Source organism: Nicotiana attenuata, unplaced genomic scaffold (genome assembly GCF_001879085.1).
Source record: "Nicotiana attenuata strain UT unplaced genomic scaffold, NIATTr2, whole genome shotgun sequence".
NCBI classification, from domain to species: Eukaryota; Viridiplantae; Streptophyta; class Magnoliopsida; order Solanales; family Solanaceae; genus Nicotiana; species Nicotiana attenuata.
The window spans coordinates 15748-36603 of NW_017674331.1; the positions used below are offsets into that span (position 1 = coordinate 15748).

A 20856-nucleotide genomic window follows, 5' to 3' on the forward strand; every position below is an offset into this window, starting at 1 on the left:
CTTCTGAGCTTGGGCAAAGGGAAGCGGAGGTAGTCGATCTGAGGGGCGAGTTGAGCGTTAAACTCGATGAGTTGGCTCGTATCGAGAAAGGCAAGGTGGCCGCCATATCTGAAGTAGAAGCCTTGGATGATGCCCTCCGTATTTGTAGGTCTGAGCAGGATAATGAGGTGAAAACATCGGCGCTTAAGGTAGCGAGGCTAGAAGAGCGGATTCAAGATCTGGAGGCGGAGCTGTCCGGATTAAATAAACAGGTTGTTGCTTTGAAGGCTGAGGAAGTGCGATGGCATTCGCAGCCGTCTACGTCTCATACTTCTCTCAATCCCGTCATTCCGCGGGAGTTGTATGAGATGTGGGTTCATGCCGAGGCTCAACTTGATGTGTACAAGTCCCTAAAACCTGACAGGAAGGTTTCCGAGGTAGAGCTCGAGGGTGTTCGTATTAAAGCACGTGTAGCCCGTGAAGCCTGTGGTTATGATCCCAGTACGCCTGGCGGGGACGATGTCGATGATGATGCCGACAGGCTCGCCTCCGATTCTTGGTATAATGATGAGTATGTCGAAGGGGATGATGCAGCGTAGGGTCATAGTATTTATTTTTGTTTTGCCTTACTATTTTTGTGAGGGCATCTTTGGGCCCTTTGTAAAAAGTTTTTGTAATATAACAATTGTAATGGATTGATTAGCTTTCTGCCGTGTATCCCTGACTTGTTATTTTTGTTTGCTGTGCGGTGGTCCTTGGCTTTTCGGCCGCTTGTATGTAATGACTTGGCATAGTCGATCGCACATCTTAACGTAATTCGAGCGAGGTCGAATTTTGAGTAATCTGAGCGAGGTCGAATGTTGAGTAATTCGAGCGAGGTCGAATGTTGAGTAATTCGAGCGAGGTCGAATGTTAAGTGAGAAAAAGAAAACGATGGAGAGTAAAATGTTTCTTTATTTCATTCATTGGAGAATATCTTGGTGGAGAGTACAAAATGCTGCTTTATTTCATTCACTGGAGAATACTATACATGTCCGTTTCATACATATATTGGAGAAGTTTCCATATATCTAGTCCCTTCATTGTTCGTCCTGGAGAAGCAGTCGACTGGCGGGGCAATGAATCATACCTGAACTTCGAAACGTCCTCTTCGTCGCCTCGTTAAAAACCTCCCCGAGAAAACCCAATTGGGACAAAACTCGGGTGAGGAAAAAAGAGTACGACTTGAGGGGCGTTCTTTTTCAGAAGTTGAAGTATTTGAGGTGGGTGACATTCCAATTGTTTTGTAGTTGTTTTCCTTCCATTGTTTCTAGTTGGAATGCTCCTTTGCTTGCTACTGCCTTGATCTTTTATGGTCCGTCCCAATTGGTTCCCAGTTTGCCTTCTTTCGGGTCTTTGCTCGCTAGTGTCTTGGCCTTGAGAACATAGTCTCCAACTTTGAGCGGCCGTATTTTGGATTTTTTGTTGTAGTACTTTTCTGCTTGTTGTTTTTGAGCTATCATTCTTACGTAAGCCATGTCTCTTCATTCTTCTGTCTCGTCGAGGTCTTATTTTCTGTTCTCGTCATTGTTTTGTCCGCTTTCGTTGAGTATCCCAGGCTAGGCTCTCCGACCTCGACAGGTATCATGGCGTCTGTTCCATAGACTAGTGAATATGGCATTTCGCCTGTGCTCGTTTTTGGCGTGGTGCGGTACGCCCATAGTACTTCCGGTAGCAATTCTGGCCATAACCCTTTGGCGTCCTCGAGATTTTTCTTTAAGATGTTCAATATTGTTTTGTTGGAGGATTTGGCTTGACCATTACTGGCGGGATGATATGGTGTGGAGAGTATTCGCTTGATTGCCATTTTTCAAAGAACTCGGTGGTCTTTTTCCCAGTAAATTGGGGCCCATTATCACAGCTGATTTCTTTAGGGATGCCAAAACGGCATATGATGTTTCTCCATATGAATGTGATGACTTCCTATTCGCGAATTTGGGTGAATGCACCTACTTCCACCCATTTGGAAAAGTAGTCAGTTAAAACTAAAAGGAAACGTTTCTTACCTCGCCCCACTGGGAGGGGTCCGACGATGTCCATTCCCCATTTGATGAACGGCCGTGGCGAAGTGACGGAGTGGAGATGTTCGCCCGCTTGATATATCATAGGTGCGTACTTTTGGCATTACTCACATCTCTTGACATAATCTGCGGCTTCCTTTTCAATGTGGGCTAGTAATATCCTGCCCGATGAGGCATCTGACGAGGGCTCGGTTGCCTGTATGGGCACCACAGTGACCTTCGTGTACTTCTTCGAGCACGCGCCTTGTTTGACTCGGCCCCAAGCATTTCACCAAGGGCCCCCCAAACGTTCTCTTGTACAGGTCGTGATTTATGATGTTGTACCTGGCCGCTTGCGTTTGAATCTTTTTGGCTTCCTTTTTGTCTTGCAGGAGTACTCCCTCCTGTAAATATGTCACAATGCGATTGCGCCAGTCCTAAGTCAAATATAAAGAGTGTACCACAAGTTGCTCTATTGATGAGTGGAGTAGGGTGACCACGTCTTCTTTAGTGATATTTTTGGTGGCTGTTGCTAGTTTGGCGAGGCCATCTGCTTCAATGTTTTGCGCTCGAGGTATCTGGTCGAGTCGACATTCATCAAATTCTGGCAGTAGTTTATGAATTTCTGCCTGGTACTTTTGTAACCTCTGCTCTTTGATTTGGAAAGTCCATGTGACTTGGTTGGCAACGAGTTGTAAGTCGCACCGGAGGACGACTCGTCGTGCGCCGTATTTGCGAGCTAGCTTTAATCCTGCAATTACGGCCTCATACTCGGCCTCATTGTTAGTCATATCGGGGCGCCGTATGGATTGGCGGATAATTTCACCTGTTGGGACTTCGAGTATGAGTCCCAATCCAGATCCTGACGCGTTGGATGCGCCGTCGGTGTAAAGGACCCAGAGGTCGGGTTGCCCAGGGGAGGTATGAGAAGCTTCCTGCTCGACCTCGGGCATTATTTTGGCATTGAAATCGGTGACGAAGCCGACGAGTACCTGCAATTTTATCGCTGTTCGCAGCTGATATGTTATATCGTGCTCGCTCAGTTCTATGTCCCACTTGGCCAGTCTTCCTGACAGTTCAGGTTTATGTAGGATGCTCTGCAAGGGGAAGGTCGTCACCACCGATATGGGATGGAACTGAAAATAGGGTCTAAGCTTTCATGAAGCTATAACCAACTCTAAATCCAATTTCTCGAGGTGGGGGTACCTTTGTTTTCGCGGACCAATATGGCGCTTACCGCGACCTCTAAGATGGCCAGGTATACTAGGAGGCGCTCGTTAGGTTCCGCTTGGGCGAGCAGTGGGGGCGAGGACAAGTATGTCTTTAGCTCCCTCAAGGCATCGATGCATTCTGAATTCCACTGGAGCCCATCGTCTTTTTTCAGCACGTTGAAGAACTTGTGGCATCTGTCGGATGACCGTGAGATGAATCTCGACAGGGCGGCTATGCGACCGGTCAGTTTTTGCACCTACTTCTTGCTGGTTAGCACTTCAAGTATCCCTTCAATGGCTTTGATTTGTTCGGGATTGACATCGATGCCTCTCTATAATACCAAGAAACCGAGAAATTTGCCCGAGGTTATGCCGAAGGCACATTTTTCGGGGTTTAGTTTCATTCCGTACTGCCTTAGTATTCCGAAGGCCTCTTTCAAGTGGTCGATGTGATCTTCTTTCCTTTTTGACTTTACCAGCATGTCGTCGATGTAGACTTCCATTGTCTTGCCGAGTTGGTCTTTGAACATTTTGATGAACAACCTTTGGTATGTTGCTCCTGCATTCTTTAACCCGAATGGTGTGACTCTGTAACAGTACGTTCCCTGATGGGTGATGAAAGTAGTTTTGTCCTGATCCTCCTCCTCCATAAGGATTTGGTTGTAACCTGAGTAGGCGTCCAAAAAGCTTAGCAATTCATGCCCTGCAGTTGCGTCGATGAGCTGGTCGACGTGAGACAAGGGGAATGAGTCTTTTGGGCATGCTTTGTTTAGGTCTGTGAAATCTATGCACATCCGCCATTTCTCGTTTTTCTTTTTTTACCATGACCACATTGGCGACCCATTGGGGATATTTTGATTCCCGGGTGGAACCGTTGGTGAGCATCTTATCTACTTCATCACTGACGGCCTCGTTTATTGCGGCGTTGAATTTTCTTCTTATTTGCCGCACTGGTGGATAGAGTGGGTCGACGTTCAGCTTGTGGGTGGCAACGTCTTTCGGGATGCCTGGCATATATGCATGGGAAAAAGAGAACAAATCGGCATTGTCAATTAGAAACTTGTGAAATTTATTTGGTCGAATGTTCAGCAAAGATGGCAAGTCACCAAGTACCCTCCTCACATGATTTCTATCACAAAGTGCAAGGTCTTTCCACCAATCAATTAGCAAAGGCGGAATTTTTTAGACCATACTGAACCTGGGGATTTCGTGCTTCATTTTCTGCAAACAAACAAAGGTTAGCCCTTTCCCCCTCCAAATTCGACTACTTACGCAATAATGATCAACATGTTGGCACATTTTCTCCAAGTAATGCACATAATATGATGGTGTCCTTTGGGATCATGGAAATCCCATCGGACTTTGAACAAGGTTTTATCTAAGCGGGTTGTTACGTAAATGATGCCTCAATCCATACTAGGTTTAGCATGATGCATGTACATTTCAAACCAGAGTATGGTTTCTAGAAAAGTCTAGACTGGTAATCTCAAGTGGACAACTTGAGAGGGAAAGACACGGGACCGTTGACTGCGCCGCTGATCGACTAGTCTACCGTAAATAAGCATTTCCGATTTAAAAGGGCGATTTTAGGAAAGAACGGACACTCATCAAGCGCCGCTATATTGATACTAGGCACGAGTGGAGTATGACGTGGAGCATGCTTTATGCATAAATAGTAACACATTCCCAAGTATTTGCACGATAAAAGTACGTAAAAACAGCAATTACGATAACAATAGGATAAACAAAAGAGAAAGAAAAAGACAAAAAGAGAAGTTAGTTTAACTTATGAAAACATGCGAGAATGTAATGAATCAACTAGGAAAATAGGGACGGGAAAGTCATGATATAGCAGTCTTAGACAAGATGAAGGAAACGGGGAGAGGGCGTATATGTCATAGCAATAAGGGAAGGGATGTGCATGCCATAGCAATTTAGACAAATAAAGGTAAATAAGGGAAAGGATGTGTATGTCATAGCAATTAAGGAAAATAAGGGAAGGGATATGCATGTCATAGCAATTTAGACAAATAAAGCGAAATAAGGGAAGTAATCCACATAAGTCAAATTAGTTATGGTAAGAGCCTAAGTATGTCCCCAGCAGAGTCGCCATGTTGTCGTGCCCTGTTTTCTTGCGAAATGGGGTTTCAACGTGTGACAACTCTTTTAAATGGGTATTAAAAGAGAAGAGTCGCCAGCTAATGATTTTTAAGGTGTGTTAGGGTACCTATTCACAGTTAAATCTGTTTGACTAGTATACGTCACCAAAGATCGTTTAAGGGCTCGAATTACCTCAAAGAGGTGTTAGGCACTCTTCGAGGTCCACAACTGTGGGTCTCGGCCGAAGCTTACACTATGTGGATTAGATAAGTAAGCTAGGCGATCAGATAAGCAAAGAAAGATGTAGAAGTTGAAAACTCTATTAACTATATGACTAATTGATACAAGTCTTAAAAAATCAAAGGGAGTACAATTGAGTCGATCTAAGACTAAGTGTGAATAGCAAGTACATAAAAGAATGGGGGGGAGTCCTAAGTTTTTTAGCCTAAAAGATCACCCCGTGTAACATAAATAATACTTCGCAGCTCCCTTGGGGTAGGGGTTGCTCATATTATTCAGTGGGCACAGACTATCATTTCCTGCTACCCGATTACTATGTTGAAGTTATTACTTAAAAGCGCACTAATTCAGTTCTGAAACGTATCCTATGTGTGCACTACCCATCCCATGCCTATGGTCCAGGAGGCTTTGGACCTACTATTAGGTGGTTCTAGACTTTATTTAGGTTGCTAAAAAAAAGATAAAAATAGGCGACATTCAAAACTGATAGGATTGCACACAATTGCAATGAAAGGCTCAAGTTGACCTCCACATGTAAGCACAAAAGCACGCGATCAGATTCTTATATTAGGCAGTACACAATTTCAGAATTAAGACTTGGAGTCATTAAGTCCTATAGGCATGGCCTCTAGGTGATTCTAAATTCCAGCATCGTGCAAGCAGCGTTGTTGTTTATGACTAATGAATTCGCAGATTATAGGTACTACAAACCCTATAGGCACAATCTCTAAATTGCTTATGCAATGAGGCAGTGAAACTGTTTGAAACTCAGAATTAATAAAGCTGATTTTATAGACATGTGTCTTAGCAGGTGACATTGTCCTTTAGGCATGATTTCTAATAATTGCATAATTAGGTAGTGAAAAAACTTTGAGAGTCCAGCATTAACAACGTTAATTTCATAAACAACTCATCTAGGCGAGTGAGAGTATCCTATAGGCAAGATTTCTTACGTTTGACAATTAGACTTAATTTTATAACACTTCATCCCTATAGGCATGTCACCTAAGTGGGAAAGTAACATAAAGCAGATGATCAATTATTAAACCTTATAGTCATGGTATCTAGATTAGCGGAAGTATTGTATTATTGTATCCTATAGGCATGTTTGACAAGTTAAGTGAAGTGTGTGCGTGATTCCTACAGGCATGTTTCCTATTAGTGTGCAACAAATAGGGCATGCTAGACGTAATAGTAAATAGAATAAATAGACCATATAGGCATGTTTTCTACCCTTTCATGCAAGTATTAGAATACCCCAGCCCCCTTTTTACTAATCTCCCCATTATCCTTTATTACAAATTATTACAGGCTGAATAAATAATGTAAACAGAATATAATAGTCATAAGCCCAATAGGACAACTATAAGCCCAACACAAAGTAACCCACTCACTTTCTGGGCCTTCAACGTCTTGAGTCTTTACTCCGTGTTTCTTTCATGTCTTTTATATATTGCTTTTCATGCCTTACTTAATCGGTACTTTTTTGAACTGATGTCCCTTTTGTCCGGGGACGCTGCATTTCATGCCCGCAGGTCCCGATAGACAGGTTGACAGTCCTCCTAGTAAGATATCAGCTCAGCAGAAGGTGTTGGTGCACTCCACGTGCTCTGGAGTTGCCTATTTGGTCAGTATGCTTTTGACATGTATAGATTGGTATGGTGGGGCCCTGCCCTGGCCTTTATGACATTTATGTACTCTTAGAGGCCTGTAGACATGTGTCATGTATATGGATGATTGTATGGCCTTGTCGGCCTATGTCTTGAGTGTACAAATGATTATTTTGGTCTTATAGGCCTGTATGTCACATGTATAAGTTTGTGTATCATGTTGGGTCGTCTTACGCCGAGTATTCCCTTATATTTTATTCTAGTTATTTCATGATGGCCCTCCTGGCCCATTTACCCATTATAGTATGATAATAAAGATACGTTACGTTGGTACTCCGGTGAGTTAGGCACCAGGAGCCCGTCGCTGCCCTTCGGTTTGGGTCGTGACAGCTAAACACCCCCACACTTTGAAATATTTTATGTTGGGTTTTCTTCCTTTCCAATTTTCATATGGAATAGATTGTATTTAGCTACTGTATTGAGTGTTCAGTTAGCTGTAAGGATAGCTTCCCCCCAAAAACTCTGCGAAAGCCGAAACTTATTAATAAAGCATCCATCATTTTCTTTAATGTCCGATTTTTTCTTTCCGCAATTCCATTGGATTGAGGTGTTTAGGGGACAGTAGTTTGATGGATAATTTTATATTCCAAACATATCTCTGCAAAAGGAGATTTGTATTCTCTATCCCTATCACTTCTAATTATTTTAATCTTTTTATTCAATTGATTCTCCGCTTCATTCTTGTATTGCTTATGCTTCAATTGCTTCATCCTCACTATTAAGCAAATAAACATAACAATATCGAGTACAATCGTCAATAAATATTATAAAATACTTTTTCCTACCACGAGATAGTGTTGACTTCATATCACAAATGTCAGTATGAATTAAGTCTAAAGGATTTGAATTCCTTTCAACAAACTTATAAGGATGTTTGACAAACTTAGATTCAACACATATTTAAAATTCTTATTTATTACACTAGAACTTAGGCAATACTTCTAAATTAATTAACTTCCGCAAGGTTTTGTTATTGACATGTCCTAAACGAACATGCCATTAATCATTTGACTTCAATAAATAAGAAGAAGCTGAATTTTATTAATACTATCAACAACCATTACATTGAGTTTGAAAAGGCCCTCTGTGAGGTAGCACTTTCCAACATACATATCATTTTTGCTTACAATAACTTTGTCAGATAAAATACACATTTGAATCCATTCTTAACAAGTAAGGAAGTTGAAACTAAATTTTTCCTAATAGTAGGAACGTGAAGAATGTTGCTGAATGTTAACACCTTGCCGGAAGTCATCTTCAAAAATATTTTCCCATAACCCTCAATGTTGGCTGTTGCAATATTTCCCATGGAAGGCTCTTCTTCGAGACCAGCAGTAGAGCAAGTGGCAAATACTTTTTTGACAGCACAAACATATCGAGTGGCTCCAGAGTCAAATCCATCAATCCTTCGAATTTCTAACTAAGTTATTACATTTCGAAAGCATTGCACACAGATCGTCAATGTCATCATTCTTCTCTACTATGTTGGCGTGTCCCTTTTTCTTGTCCTTTTTCTAGAAAAGACAGTCAGGGGCTTTATGATCAGCTTTTCCACAATTATAGCTGTTGCCCTTGAATTATTTCTTGTTCTGCTCCTTAGTCTGTCCAGAAGACCTCTTCCTTTTCTTGCTTTTTGGAGAAACCTCTTCAACGATATTCGCTCCCATGATCGTTGAATGTCCACTCGACTTCTTCTCGGTTATTTTTTTATCTTCCTTAATCTTGAGACAAATCAATAAATCTTCCAACTTCATTTCTTTGTGCTTGTGATTTAGATAATTTTTGAAATCTCTCCACGAAAGAGGCAACTTTTCAATCATTGCAACCACTTGAAATGCTTCATTCACTACCATGACTTCAACAATAAGGTCATGAAAAATAAGTTGAAGCTCTTGAACTTGGTTCCAATGGTTTTGGTGTCTATCATTTTATAGTATAGAAACTTGGCAACCACAAATTTTTTCAACCACGCATCTTCAGTCTTATACATTTTCTCAAGTGCATCCCACAATTCTTTCGAAGTATTCATAACACTGTAGACATTGTACAAATCATCCTCCAAAGCACTTAGGATGTAGGCTTTGCAAAGAAAATCTATCTGTTTTCACGCTTCAGTAATCATAAATTTTTTACTGTCTGGCATTTCGGCGGCATGCACTGGAGGGTCTTCACTGGTGAATTTTTGCATACCAAGTGTGGTAAGTCAAAAGAACACCCTTTGCTGCCACCCTTTGAAGTTGGCTACAGAAAATTTTCCAGTTTTTCAGTAGGTGGCACAATAGTTCGGCTTAACGAGGCTATTGTCATTGCCGCAACAGTCGCGGAAGGAGTTCCATTTTCAATTGGCATTTCTCACTGTCAATAGTTGACAAACAACATAACAGTTTAATTAATGGTAGAAAATAAAACAGTAAACAATACTTTAGTTAATAATAAACAGTACTTTTAATAAATAAAAATCGAAGTTTTTATACACTGTTTCACAAGAAAATAATGAAGTTTTTATGTTTTTCAAATCGTTTCTGAATTACAACTTTAATACTCCGATGAAGTTTTAACATCTTCAAATCAGAAATAAAAAAATTTACAAGGAGTAGAAAACCACAAAGGTTTTAATCTCCAGAAAACAGAATACAGATTAAAGTATAAATATAATTTTCTTAAGATTGTATTAATCTGTATTAACTATAATATTATGGAACAGTAAAATTCCTGTAGCAAAAATAGAAACGGGAAAAAAATATAAGTTTGGGCCGTGATGATCTAATTGAGCCATGATGAGACTACTTAGAGGTTTAATCCCTGAATGGACTTGATAAATGCCTTTTATTGATAAAAATGCCGGTTTGAGCTAGGATAGCACATTTTGCACATGCCTACACTTTAGCATGTCATTTACACCGGTCCAGGGACAGGAGAATCTTATTTCATTCGTCATATACCTGTATACCTGCTATATTATTTCTGTATGACATGTTTGGACTGGGGTCTGGGGCTATGCCGGGCGGATTATGTTATTGGCACGTGAGTTATCCGTACAGCACGTGAGTTGTCCGTGCGGATACATGTATTGATATTATTGGCACGTGAGTTATCCGCGCAACACGTGAGCTGTCCGTGCAGATCCATATATTGATGATATTGACATGTAAGTTATCTGTGCCACACGTAAGTTGTCCGTGCAGGTTCTATTGTTAGCACGTTAGTTGTCCGTGCAATACGTGAGTTGTTCATGCAGTGAGTGGAACTTGTATTTCTTGATCATATATCTAATTTACTCGTTCCATTCCTCTACATGCCATAATATTGTTTGAGCAGGGTATTTGAGATACAGTGCATATGCACACACAGATATTCTTCTCACGAAGCCTTATGAGTTAATTTCAAATATTGTGTTGTGCTGGTCTAAAAAAGTAGGATTACACTGAAATAACTAGCACCCTCAATAATTTAAGCTTCTCTTAAATTGCCTTGTTTATTTGCGATAGTTATTGAGTTTGTTGTACTCACACTACGCCCTGCAGATCCAGGTATTTCCGGGTACTGTGGTTGTTGATCATGGAGTTTGCCTGTTCCGAGATCATCGAGGTAGCTGTTTTGGCGTCCGCAGACCTTGACTCTCCTTCCCCTATCTTTTAGTTTTATTTATTCAATTCTACTCTCTAGACAGTGTATCAGACTATGTCATTATATATATAGATGCTCATGTACTAAGTGACACCCATGTTTTGGGAATTTCTGTATTGAGTTGTGACGTTTCATCCGGTTTTATGAGATCTTTTACTTATTTAAAACCTGTTTTAGTATATTTTAAATTTAAAAGTGTTGGCAATATCTTAGTTGTCGGCTTGCCTAGTAACATGATAGGTGCCATCACGACAGGCTGAATATAGAGTAAATAATATCAAAACATATGAAAACATGTCCAACATCATGCAACATAAAAAAAAAAAATATTTTGCTAGGGCCCTGCGCCTATCCTGTTATCTCCACTAGAAAGAGATGTTACCAGATCCTATCTTCCACAAAATATACTTCTCAGCATCTTCTTTGACATCCATAAACCTCCACGTACGAGATTGCCCATAAATCCATTTTCTTGCAATTAGATGTTTTCTTTTGTAGTATTTGACTTCAAGGAACTCTCTCAACATAGTTTTCTGACTTCTAAAACTCCACCACATCTTAATAGAGAAAGAACTACTTATGTTATGCAAGGATCTAAAACCAACTCCACCTTCAATAATGGGATTACATAAGTTTGCCCAAGCTTTCGAGTGATGTTTGCTTCTATCCTCCATTTTGCCCAGAAAAGTTTGCCATGATCTTTTCCATTTGTGATAATACAGTTTTTGGACGGTGGAGTACATACATTATATTTTCACCAATACAGCTGAAAATATATTTCATGTTCAAGAAAAGCGTAATTATAATTAATTACTTAAATTTTGATATTGAAATAATTCTTTGAAGAATGGACACATATTTAGGTTTTGAGGTATATATGTTTTGCCACTTCAACTTTCCTACAATTTATGATTTTTTCAATTATTATTTTTTTTTGTTTTCTTACATATTGATGGCAGGAAACAAGTAACTAAATCCTTTCCAAAATTTTAAGTTTTTATTCAAGTTTTCAAGTTCTAAACATGCAGGAAAGTTGTTATTTCAAATTTTCAAGTTTTATACACATTAGGAAAGTTCTTATTTCCTAATTTCTATTTCTTTTTATTTAAGTTATGAAATTTTGCATTCCAGCTTTTATCCGTTTCTCTTTTTAGTTTGTTAAATCCATTTACTCCCTCCGGTCCACAATAAGTGACCAATTTGCTTTTGGCACGCCCATTAAGAAAATACTAAATTCTATACAAAAATACCTAGTATGACTAAACTATCCTTAATTAAATATTTATTGTGAGGAGTAAGAAAACTTTTTAGGGATATGTACATAAGGGTAATTTTGTAAAAACAAATTGAATTTTTTCTTGATTATATAAATGGACTCTTATTTTGGACCAAAATAAAAAAGCAAATTGGTCACTTATTGTGAACCGGAGGGAGAAATTATTTTTAGACTACTTTGTAAGTAACAAAATAAATATATGAGATATGTATAGATAAATAAATTACTTATAGTGTGTTTGGCCAAACTTCTAAAATCAGCTTATTTTGAGAAGTGCTTTCTTAAAAAATACTTTTGATAATAAACAATTTGTGTTTGGCGTAATTTGAAAATATTTTTGAAATACAATTAATATTCGGACAAACTAATAAAAAGTGTTTCTAAATGTATTTTTCTCAAACGTACTTTTTAAAAAGTGTTTTTAAAAAGAAGCTATCTTTTTCTGTTTCTACTCAAAACTATTTTTTTTTCTTTATAAAAACTTGGCGAAACAGCTTAACAATTAAAAAAATATAATTTTGAAAAAGAACAAAATAACTTTTGAATAAAAAAAAAAGGTTGGCAATTAGGCTATTGGTTTCGCAGTACTTTTTTTTTTCTATACCTTTGTCCTTGGGAGCACAAGCTTTGGTCTTCTGCCAAAAGCAATTCAGTTGGTCCTTGCATTTGACCACTTCACACTCAAATTGCTTTAAAAGGTAAACTTTTACGAGTCTTCCTTTTGCATAATTGAGCAGATATGCTTTAAATTTTTACTTCTCCAACATGTTTTGGTCTTCTGCCAATAGCAGTTCTGTTGGTCCTTGCATTTGACCACTTCACACTCAAATTTCTTGATTAAAAAAGAAAACTTTTAAGAGTCCCCAATTGCATAATTGAGCTACATGTGTTTTAAATTTTTGCTTTCTTCTTCAACAAAGTAATCAAGAAAGAGACAGAAGGAAAATAAATGTTTGAGGTAATTGTCTCTTCTTAGCCTTTTCTTATGTTCCATCTCTCAATTAAAAAAAAAAAAAATCAAAGCTCACAATTCTACTTTGCTCCAACACCAATCATACATAAGTTTCAGCCACTGTAAGGTTAGAACTCTCTTCCTTGTTTATTTTTTGATAACTCGGAGATCTCCTAGGACCAGCTTATATGCATTTGGAAATTTAGTACCCCACCACTATCTCCAGAGGCGGAGCTAGCTCATGCGCTGCGAGTTCGATCGAACTTAGTAGTTTTGATCCAAACCTAATATTTGTCTAATGAAATTTATTGCATATATACTAATTATTAACTTAGAACTCGATAATTTAAAAGTATAAGAACTCCAAACCCATAAATTTTAAATCCCGGTTCGCCTCTGACCCTCTCCCTTCTCCATAAAGCTAAACTTAATCTTTTTCTTCAGTTATATTTGTTTCTTGTAACTCATTTGCTTTAGAAGTGCCTTTACTGCCCTCTAGTCTTTGAATTCATCCTTCGTTTAATTTGTTTTCTATGTCTTAGACTAAAGAAAGTCTCTATATTCACCATCTTGAGATAAATTAATCATAATGTTTCAATTTGTTTGCTTAAATTAATATACTTAGTGGTCATTTGGTTATTGTGGAAATAATTCTGATTCCTGAGGTAAAATCACATTGATAGAGTAGTTTCTGTATTAAAAATGCACTGTTACGCGCGTAATTCTGTATCATTTTCTGCCGAATTAAGTGAGAAACTACAATTCATGTATTAGTAAAATATGCATAATTAAGAAAACATAAATGACAAAAAACCCTCTGTACTACTACCACTTAAATTAACCATATCTTGCTTGGTATCTCTAGTTTAATTGCTTTTTAAAGTTTATAATGTTGATTTTAAATAAAGAAAAATGTGTAAATACGTTTTTAATGTCTAGAAGAGGAGTGAAATACTAATTTGTTCATTTACCCATATTTAGGATATTTTATTTTAAATTTAATTTCCTCTTTTAATTTATTCTTTTTGAGAATGTTAGTCGATGTTTGATTATATTACTGTAATTACTATTGATATATTTTTAATAAACCAAATATTAAATAGAATGAAGTAATAATTTGCCGAGGGTACTACTGAAACAATTCTTCATCCATTTTAAAACCAAATGAACATACTGAAATACAAATTGTATATCCATATATCAATACAAGTTGGGAAACATCCAATAATTCTACAAATAGACCTTTGATTACTATTCAATGTATCACAATCACTGATAACGTACAACGCAGCCGCAAACCAAACGGACCTTCTTCATAAATTTCTGTTGGAAAGTGATAGAGAAGGAAGTTACATAACAACTTCCTGGCAATTAGTCATTGTTGTTTTGTTTGATTTTCTATCTAATGTTTGATTGGCATTTGACCACCGACTATTCCGGATTAGAGCTGCATAAGGCTCGTTAAAAAATAAAAAATAAAAAAACACGTCCTACTAGGATTTTTCTATTCCAAGACTTGAACTCGAAGTCTCTAATTAAAAAGATACTATCCGTCTCACTACTAGGGCCGGCTCCAACCTTATGTGGAGTAAGGCTTGTACTACCCAAATTTAGTGCGCCCCATTTTTTTAAAAATAATAGGTTCATAGGTATTTAAAAAATAATATTTAGTATTTTTAATAAAATACTAGAGGTTTTAATATAAAGGAAAGAAAACTTTTTAGATATATAAATAAAATAATAATTTGACTGACTTAAAAATGTGTAGATGAATAGTTTTCATAACTTTTAGTTTTCCATTTTTTACTCTTCAATAAAAAAAATTGCTCTGTCTTTCTTTATTCGCCCAAGTCAATCTTTTTTTTTTTTTTTAATTTCTTCATATTTCAGAAAATCCTACATATTTTTTGTATTTCTCTTTGATATTATTACCCACTTCTAGAGATGTACAAAGGAAACCGACAAACCGCACCAACCAGATAGTCCGAGTCAAACCGAGAATAAAAACCCGACTATGGTTTGGTGTTGGAAAAAACACCCGACCATAACTGGTTTGGTTTGGTTTTAACTAAAGAAAGTCAAACCGAAACCAAACCAACCCGACATTACGTATATAGAAATTTTAGATATATTTAATATATAAATATACTTTTGTGATGTAATTTATAAGTATTTCTTAAACTTTTTCATAATTTTACAATTAAGGTATTATATCAAGGTTGCTTTTGAATGTTCCAATAAGTTTTATAGCCATTAATACTAGTAACTTAAATAAGGGATAAATAATGCTAACAAAAGCCCAAACCAAAAATCAAATCAATACTAATGCTAACAAAAGACATTCAATTCAATACTACGAACGCAATGTATTGAATATCTATTTTTTGTTTTGCTATAATTTAGATAAAAATATATAACATATTTTTATTTTTTATTAGATTATGTTTATTTTTATTATAGCTTTTTAATTAGCAATATTTATATTACATATTTTTTTTGTCTTTATTGTTGAATATTTTAGGATAATGCCATGACACATCTCATATTTTATATTATTTTCTTGAAAAATACCTTATATAGTTGTATCTTAATAGGATTAAAGAAATATTTTGAGCTCAATTATATGTTTTGTCCTACGAAGATTTTATCTGAAAAAAACTGAAAAAACCGAAAAAATCCGAATAACCCAAAAATCCGAGAAAAACCGAGATTTAAAAACCCGAGTTTTATTGGTTTGTTTGGTCTTTAATTAATAACCTGACACAATTAGTTTGGTTTGGTAATTGCAAAATCCGAACCAATCCGGCCTATGTACACCCCTACCCACTTCTTTCTCTAAGATTTCATTACTCACCTTCTTTCTCCAAGATTTCACTAGTTCAAGTGTTTAGCACTACTTTTAAGTTTCCAATAATTCTATACTTTTATTTGTTTTGTAAAATTTTATCTAAGATCAACAATTAGTCATTGTTGTTTTGTTTAATTGGCATTGAGCATCAATTAAGAGAAAAACTCATTTTATACCCATTAATCCTAAACTATTTACCCTTAAATGCCCAGGCCCAAACCATTTACTACTCCTACCCATGGGGCCCAAACTGTTTACCCGATTTTTTGCTTGCCAACCAAAAAATTAAACCAGATGCAAGATTTCCGAATGGCTTCGAACGTGTCAACATGAAATGCTACGTGTATCCTTTTTCTTCAGCTGGCGTCTCCATTGCTACTCAATTTCCCCGGGCCATATAAATATGCCTTAATTAATTCCTTCTTATCGAATTGGATTTTCATAAATAAAGTCATATATCAAGATTCAAAATTAACCCAGATATAGGTGAAGAAGAAGAATAGGAAAATGGCTCAGATGACAATAGACCCACAAAATGAGAAAATAGAATATTTTGAGTTGTTGAGTGGACACAAGATTCCTGCTATTGGTTTGAGCACATGGAGAGCTGAAAATGCAAAGGACTCTGTTTATACTGCTATCGTTGAGGTATACTCTCAACTGGACGATACCCGGATTTTTGCTTGCCAATCATCTTTCTTTTTTCTATCGTCTAGTTTATGCCCAAAATTGAAGAATTCTTTGCATTGCACAAGAAAATGACGAATACCACTACGTGTCTCAATAACTCAATTCCACCGGCAAAATGCTCTACACTTTTTTTCTTGTCATTTCCGTCCTTGATGTGACCCTCTTTTCTATATAAACTTCTCTATTTACTTGTCATTTCTTGTTATTCCCCTCTTTTTTTTTTATTAAATTTGTCCTTTTGTATTTGATGAGTACGAAAAATCGTAGTATGGAACTTATATCCTTAATTTATTTTTGTTCTTTTATGCTAAGAAAGTTATACAAATTGCAATTATTGTTTATTACCTTAACCATATTCAAAAGTGGGTATTGTTAGATATTGCTTATAGTACCTTCTGGAAGTTCATACTGAAATTTGATAACATTTGGAGCTGATTTGAGGTGATTGAGATCGAAATTTTCAGTTGAAAATCGAAGAAGAACACAGCTACAATATACCGCTACGGTATACAATATGTTGTAGGAGTATATAGCTATACTGCAACACTATACGATTATAGTTTACAAAATAGTATACCGCTACAGCATACTAATATACTATAGGAGTATATAGTTATACTGCAACAGTATACTATTATAGTATACAATATATTGTTATAGTATACTGTAATAATATGCAAGATACTGTAACAATATGCTGTAATAGTATACAATATACTATAATAGTATACTTATTACCCGTAAATTCACTTGTCTTTTCCCTTTTAATTTTTTTAAGCTTTTACCCAAGCGTGAGGGGCAAACTGAAAATGCAGGAAAAAAATTTTATAGTATGCTACATGATGTAATGGTATACTCTTACAATTAGGTCCTTTTAGAATTTTTAATTTTTTTTTTTGACAACTGATATTATTTCAGTTTAATAATTGAATTAAATTTTTTAACTCTTTGCGTACAATTGTATACCCTGTTGGTATAGCTATATACTATACTGGTATCATATGTTTGTTAATATTTTTTTGGTTGTATTAATTATATTTAGTTGGTACACAATTTGATTTTTCTTTAGTAATAATATAAAAAAAGAATAATAAAAAATAGTGAAAACAGTAAATGAAATTAGATTATGAAGAGAAAAAGAATATAAAAAACAGAAGTTATAAATTAGAAAGGAAAAAAGAAAAAAAATAAGAAGAAAACAAGAAAAAAAAGTAGAAAAGAAAAAAAAAAGAAAAAAGAAAAGAAAAGAAGCATAGAAATAAAAAAGAATTGGAGAATAAAGAAAAAATTCCCCACAAAACCTACTATGGGTAGGAAATGTAATTAGTTTATGGATAAGAAAACAAATGGGTAGACAAGGGTAAATAGTTTTGTTTTTGTGGGTAACTGTCTCAAAACCCCATCAATTAATCCGGATTAGCGCTGCTTAAGGCCTATTACAAAAAAAAAAAACACTTTTTACTAGGAATTTTCTATTTCAAGACTAGTACTCGAAATCTTTAATTAAAAAGACACAAAATTCTATCCATCCCAACACATTGCTACATTTGATTCCCACTTTAGTTAACCAGAATGATCTTTTAGCTTTAATATCTTTAATAAAAAAGACAAAAGGAAAAAGGAAAAACAAAAGAAGAGGGGAAAAAAAGAGGAAAAGAGCCAGCAGTTACTATCCTATTTGATAATGTCATATTGAGTGATGTAAGATTATAACGTAACATGAAAACAAGTAATATTCTCAATGATGTCCAGCTCTTGGTCTTGCACCATCCTAGTTTCACTTTCTCCTTTTATCTTTTGTCTAATCATTTTCAATATAATAATATAAAGAAGGAGAAAATACACCTCACGAAGCCGTCCACTAGTTTGTCATTTTCTTGATTATTCATCTTTTTCAACTCCCAAGCGTCACTCCTTAATGAGTAATCCACGTACTCTCAAACCAATGAGGGGTAAAGGACAAATAAGATATCATGCCTTTTATTTTCTAAAGTCATACACTATCTATTCAAATGCTTTACCTACTCTTTTTCTTCCTTTGCACTCATTATATATCATTTATATATATACGTGAACAGAATTAATAGAAGTTGCCAACCAATTGCCTTGAAGAGAAGCAGAATTTGCTTCTATTAAGTAAAAGAGTGGGCTTCTCTCTGCATCTCATTGCCTGTTATATAAGTGAACAGAGTTTAAGAGAAGTTATCACCAATTGCCTTGGGAGAGAAGGGGAAACATCGATCATTAGCGATGATCAGCACAATGGGATTGCTGCAGAGTTGGGGTGGTTTAGGGACCAGCATTGCTAGTTTCATATTCATGTGGGATATGATCCGTCGATATTGTCCCCCTGAGCTCATTCGAGCTTCAGATAAGTGGACAAGAAGAATCAGGAGCTTCTTCTACCCTTTCATTCAGATTTCCATCAGTGAATTCATGAGCAACAATCTCAAGCCACATGATGCCTATGCAGCAGTCGAGGCGTATCTCAGTGTCCATTTAGCAAAAAAGGCAAAAAGGCTCAGAGCTGAAACTGTGCATGGTGGGGGAAAGCTGGTGCTAAGCATGGATGAGCATGAGAGAGTTACTGATGAGTTTCGCGGAGCAAAAATAGAATGGATATCTGGGAAAATTGTGCAACGAGAAAGCAAGTACTTGCCAGATGTAGAAAGAAAATATTACAAGGTGACATTCCACAAAAAATATCGTGATATGGTGACTGATACTTACTTGGAGCATGTGATCAAGACAGGGAAAGAGATACAGATGAGAAATAGGAAGAGAAAGCTCTACACAAATGGCCACAACAAGACCACATGGAGCCATATTGTATTTGAGCACCCTGCAACATTTGATAGCCTGGCAATGGAAGCAGAAAAGAAGCGGGAGATTGTGGATGATCTCCTCATATTTAGAGAGAGCAAGGATTTCTATGCCAGGATTGGCAAGTCGTGGAAGCGGGGTTATCTACTATATGGTCCCCCAGGTACTGGGAAGTCTACCATGATTGCTGCAATGGCAAATTTATTGGATTATGACGTCTACGATCTTGAGCTGACATCGGTCAGGGACAACACAGAATTGAGAAGGCTCTTAGCCGAAACATCAAGTAAATCTATTATAGTGATAGAAGACATTGACTGCTCACTTGATTTAACAGGTCAAAGGAAGAAGAAACAGGAGAAACCTCCAGAAGAGAAGACTTCAAAGAACAAGAAAGAAGTTCCTCGCAAGGAAACCGAAGAGAGTGGAAGTAGAGTCACTCTCTCCGGGCTTTTGAACTTCATTGACGGCCTTTGGTCAGCATGCAGTGGAGAGCGTATAATTGTCTTTACTACAAACTATGTGGATAAGTTGGATCCAGCTCTTACAAGAAGGGGAAGAATGGATAAGCATATTGAACTCTCCTACTGTAGTTTCGAGGGATTCAAGGTGCTTGCAAAGAATTACCTGCTCTTGGACGAACATCCCCTGTTTGAACCAATAGAAATGTTAATGAAGGAGACAAATATCATACCTGCTGATGTTGCAGAGAACCTGATGCCTAGCTCCCCGAAAGAAGACGCAGGGAAATGCCTTATGAAGCTGATTGAAGCTCTCAAACAGGCAAAAGAACTGATGATAAAGAAAGGAAAGGAGGAATCAGCTGACAAAGAACTGCCTGAAATAAAAGAAGATGCACATGTGTTGCAGGAAATTGAAGATTCTATAGACAAAGTTTAGATGGTTTTTCGCAAAATTAACAAAGAGTTTGAGACCTTCACGTTTTACAGTTGATTCTTGTAAGATCATCAAACTACTCTTCTGTAGCTAGGGTTGATGCCGGACCTAAAAGTAGACCCTTTTTTATGTGAGACATGAGTTTCAAACTGAAATTTGGATGAAGAGTTTATCCCATTTACTTAGTTTTATCCTTTTTCCCACTTCCATACACACAACATGTCCAGCCTATCCTTGTAGAACAAGAAGAAAGCTCTTTGCATAATAAAATCATTCACTTTCCGTCAAAAGCTGGGGTAAAGTTACTATGAAATTGGCTAGTTAATTGTTCATCATTATAAACTACTACTGTTCATACTGCAACAAATAAAGGCCATTTAAATAAATACTAGACAGGGTAGACAATTATTTATTTATTTTCTATTATGAAAACGGTGGTGTTAGGGCTAGTTTGCACAGACCTTGACTATTCCTGGGTATTTGCATCCTCCCACCAACATAATA

General features: G+C 36.8%; 1 protein-coding gene across 1 annotated transcript; it reads left to right on the forward strand.

Moving 5' to 3' along the window:
- Window positions 1-18705: 18705 nt before the first annotated feature.
- Window positions 18706-20642, forward strand: LOC109218435 (AAA-ATPase ASD, mitochondrial-like). The gene has a single exon (XM_019382797.1). The coding sequence runs from the start codon at window positions 18883-18885 to the stop codon at window positions 20353-20355; it is 1473 nt and encodes a 490-aa protein (XP_019238342.1). The 5' UTR covers window positions 18706-18882; the 3' UTR covers window positions 20356-20642.
- Window positions 20643-20856: the final 214 nt, after the last annotated feature.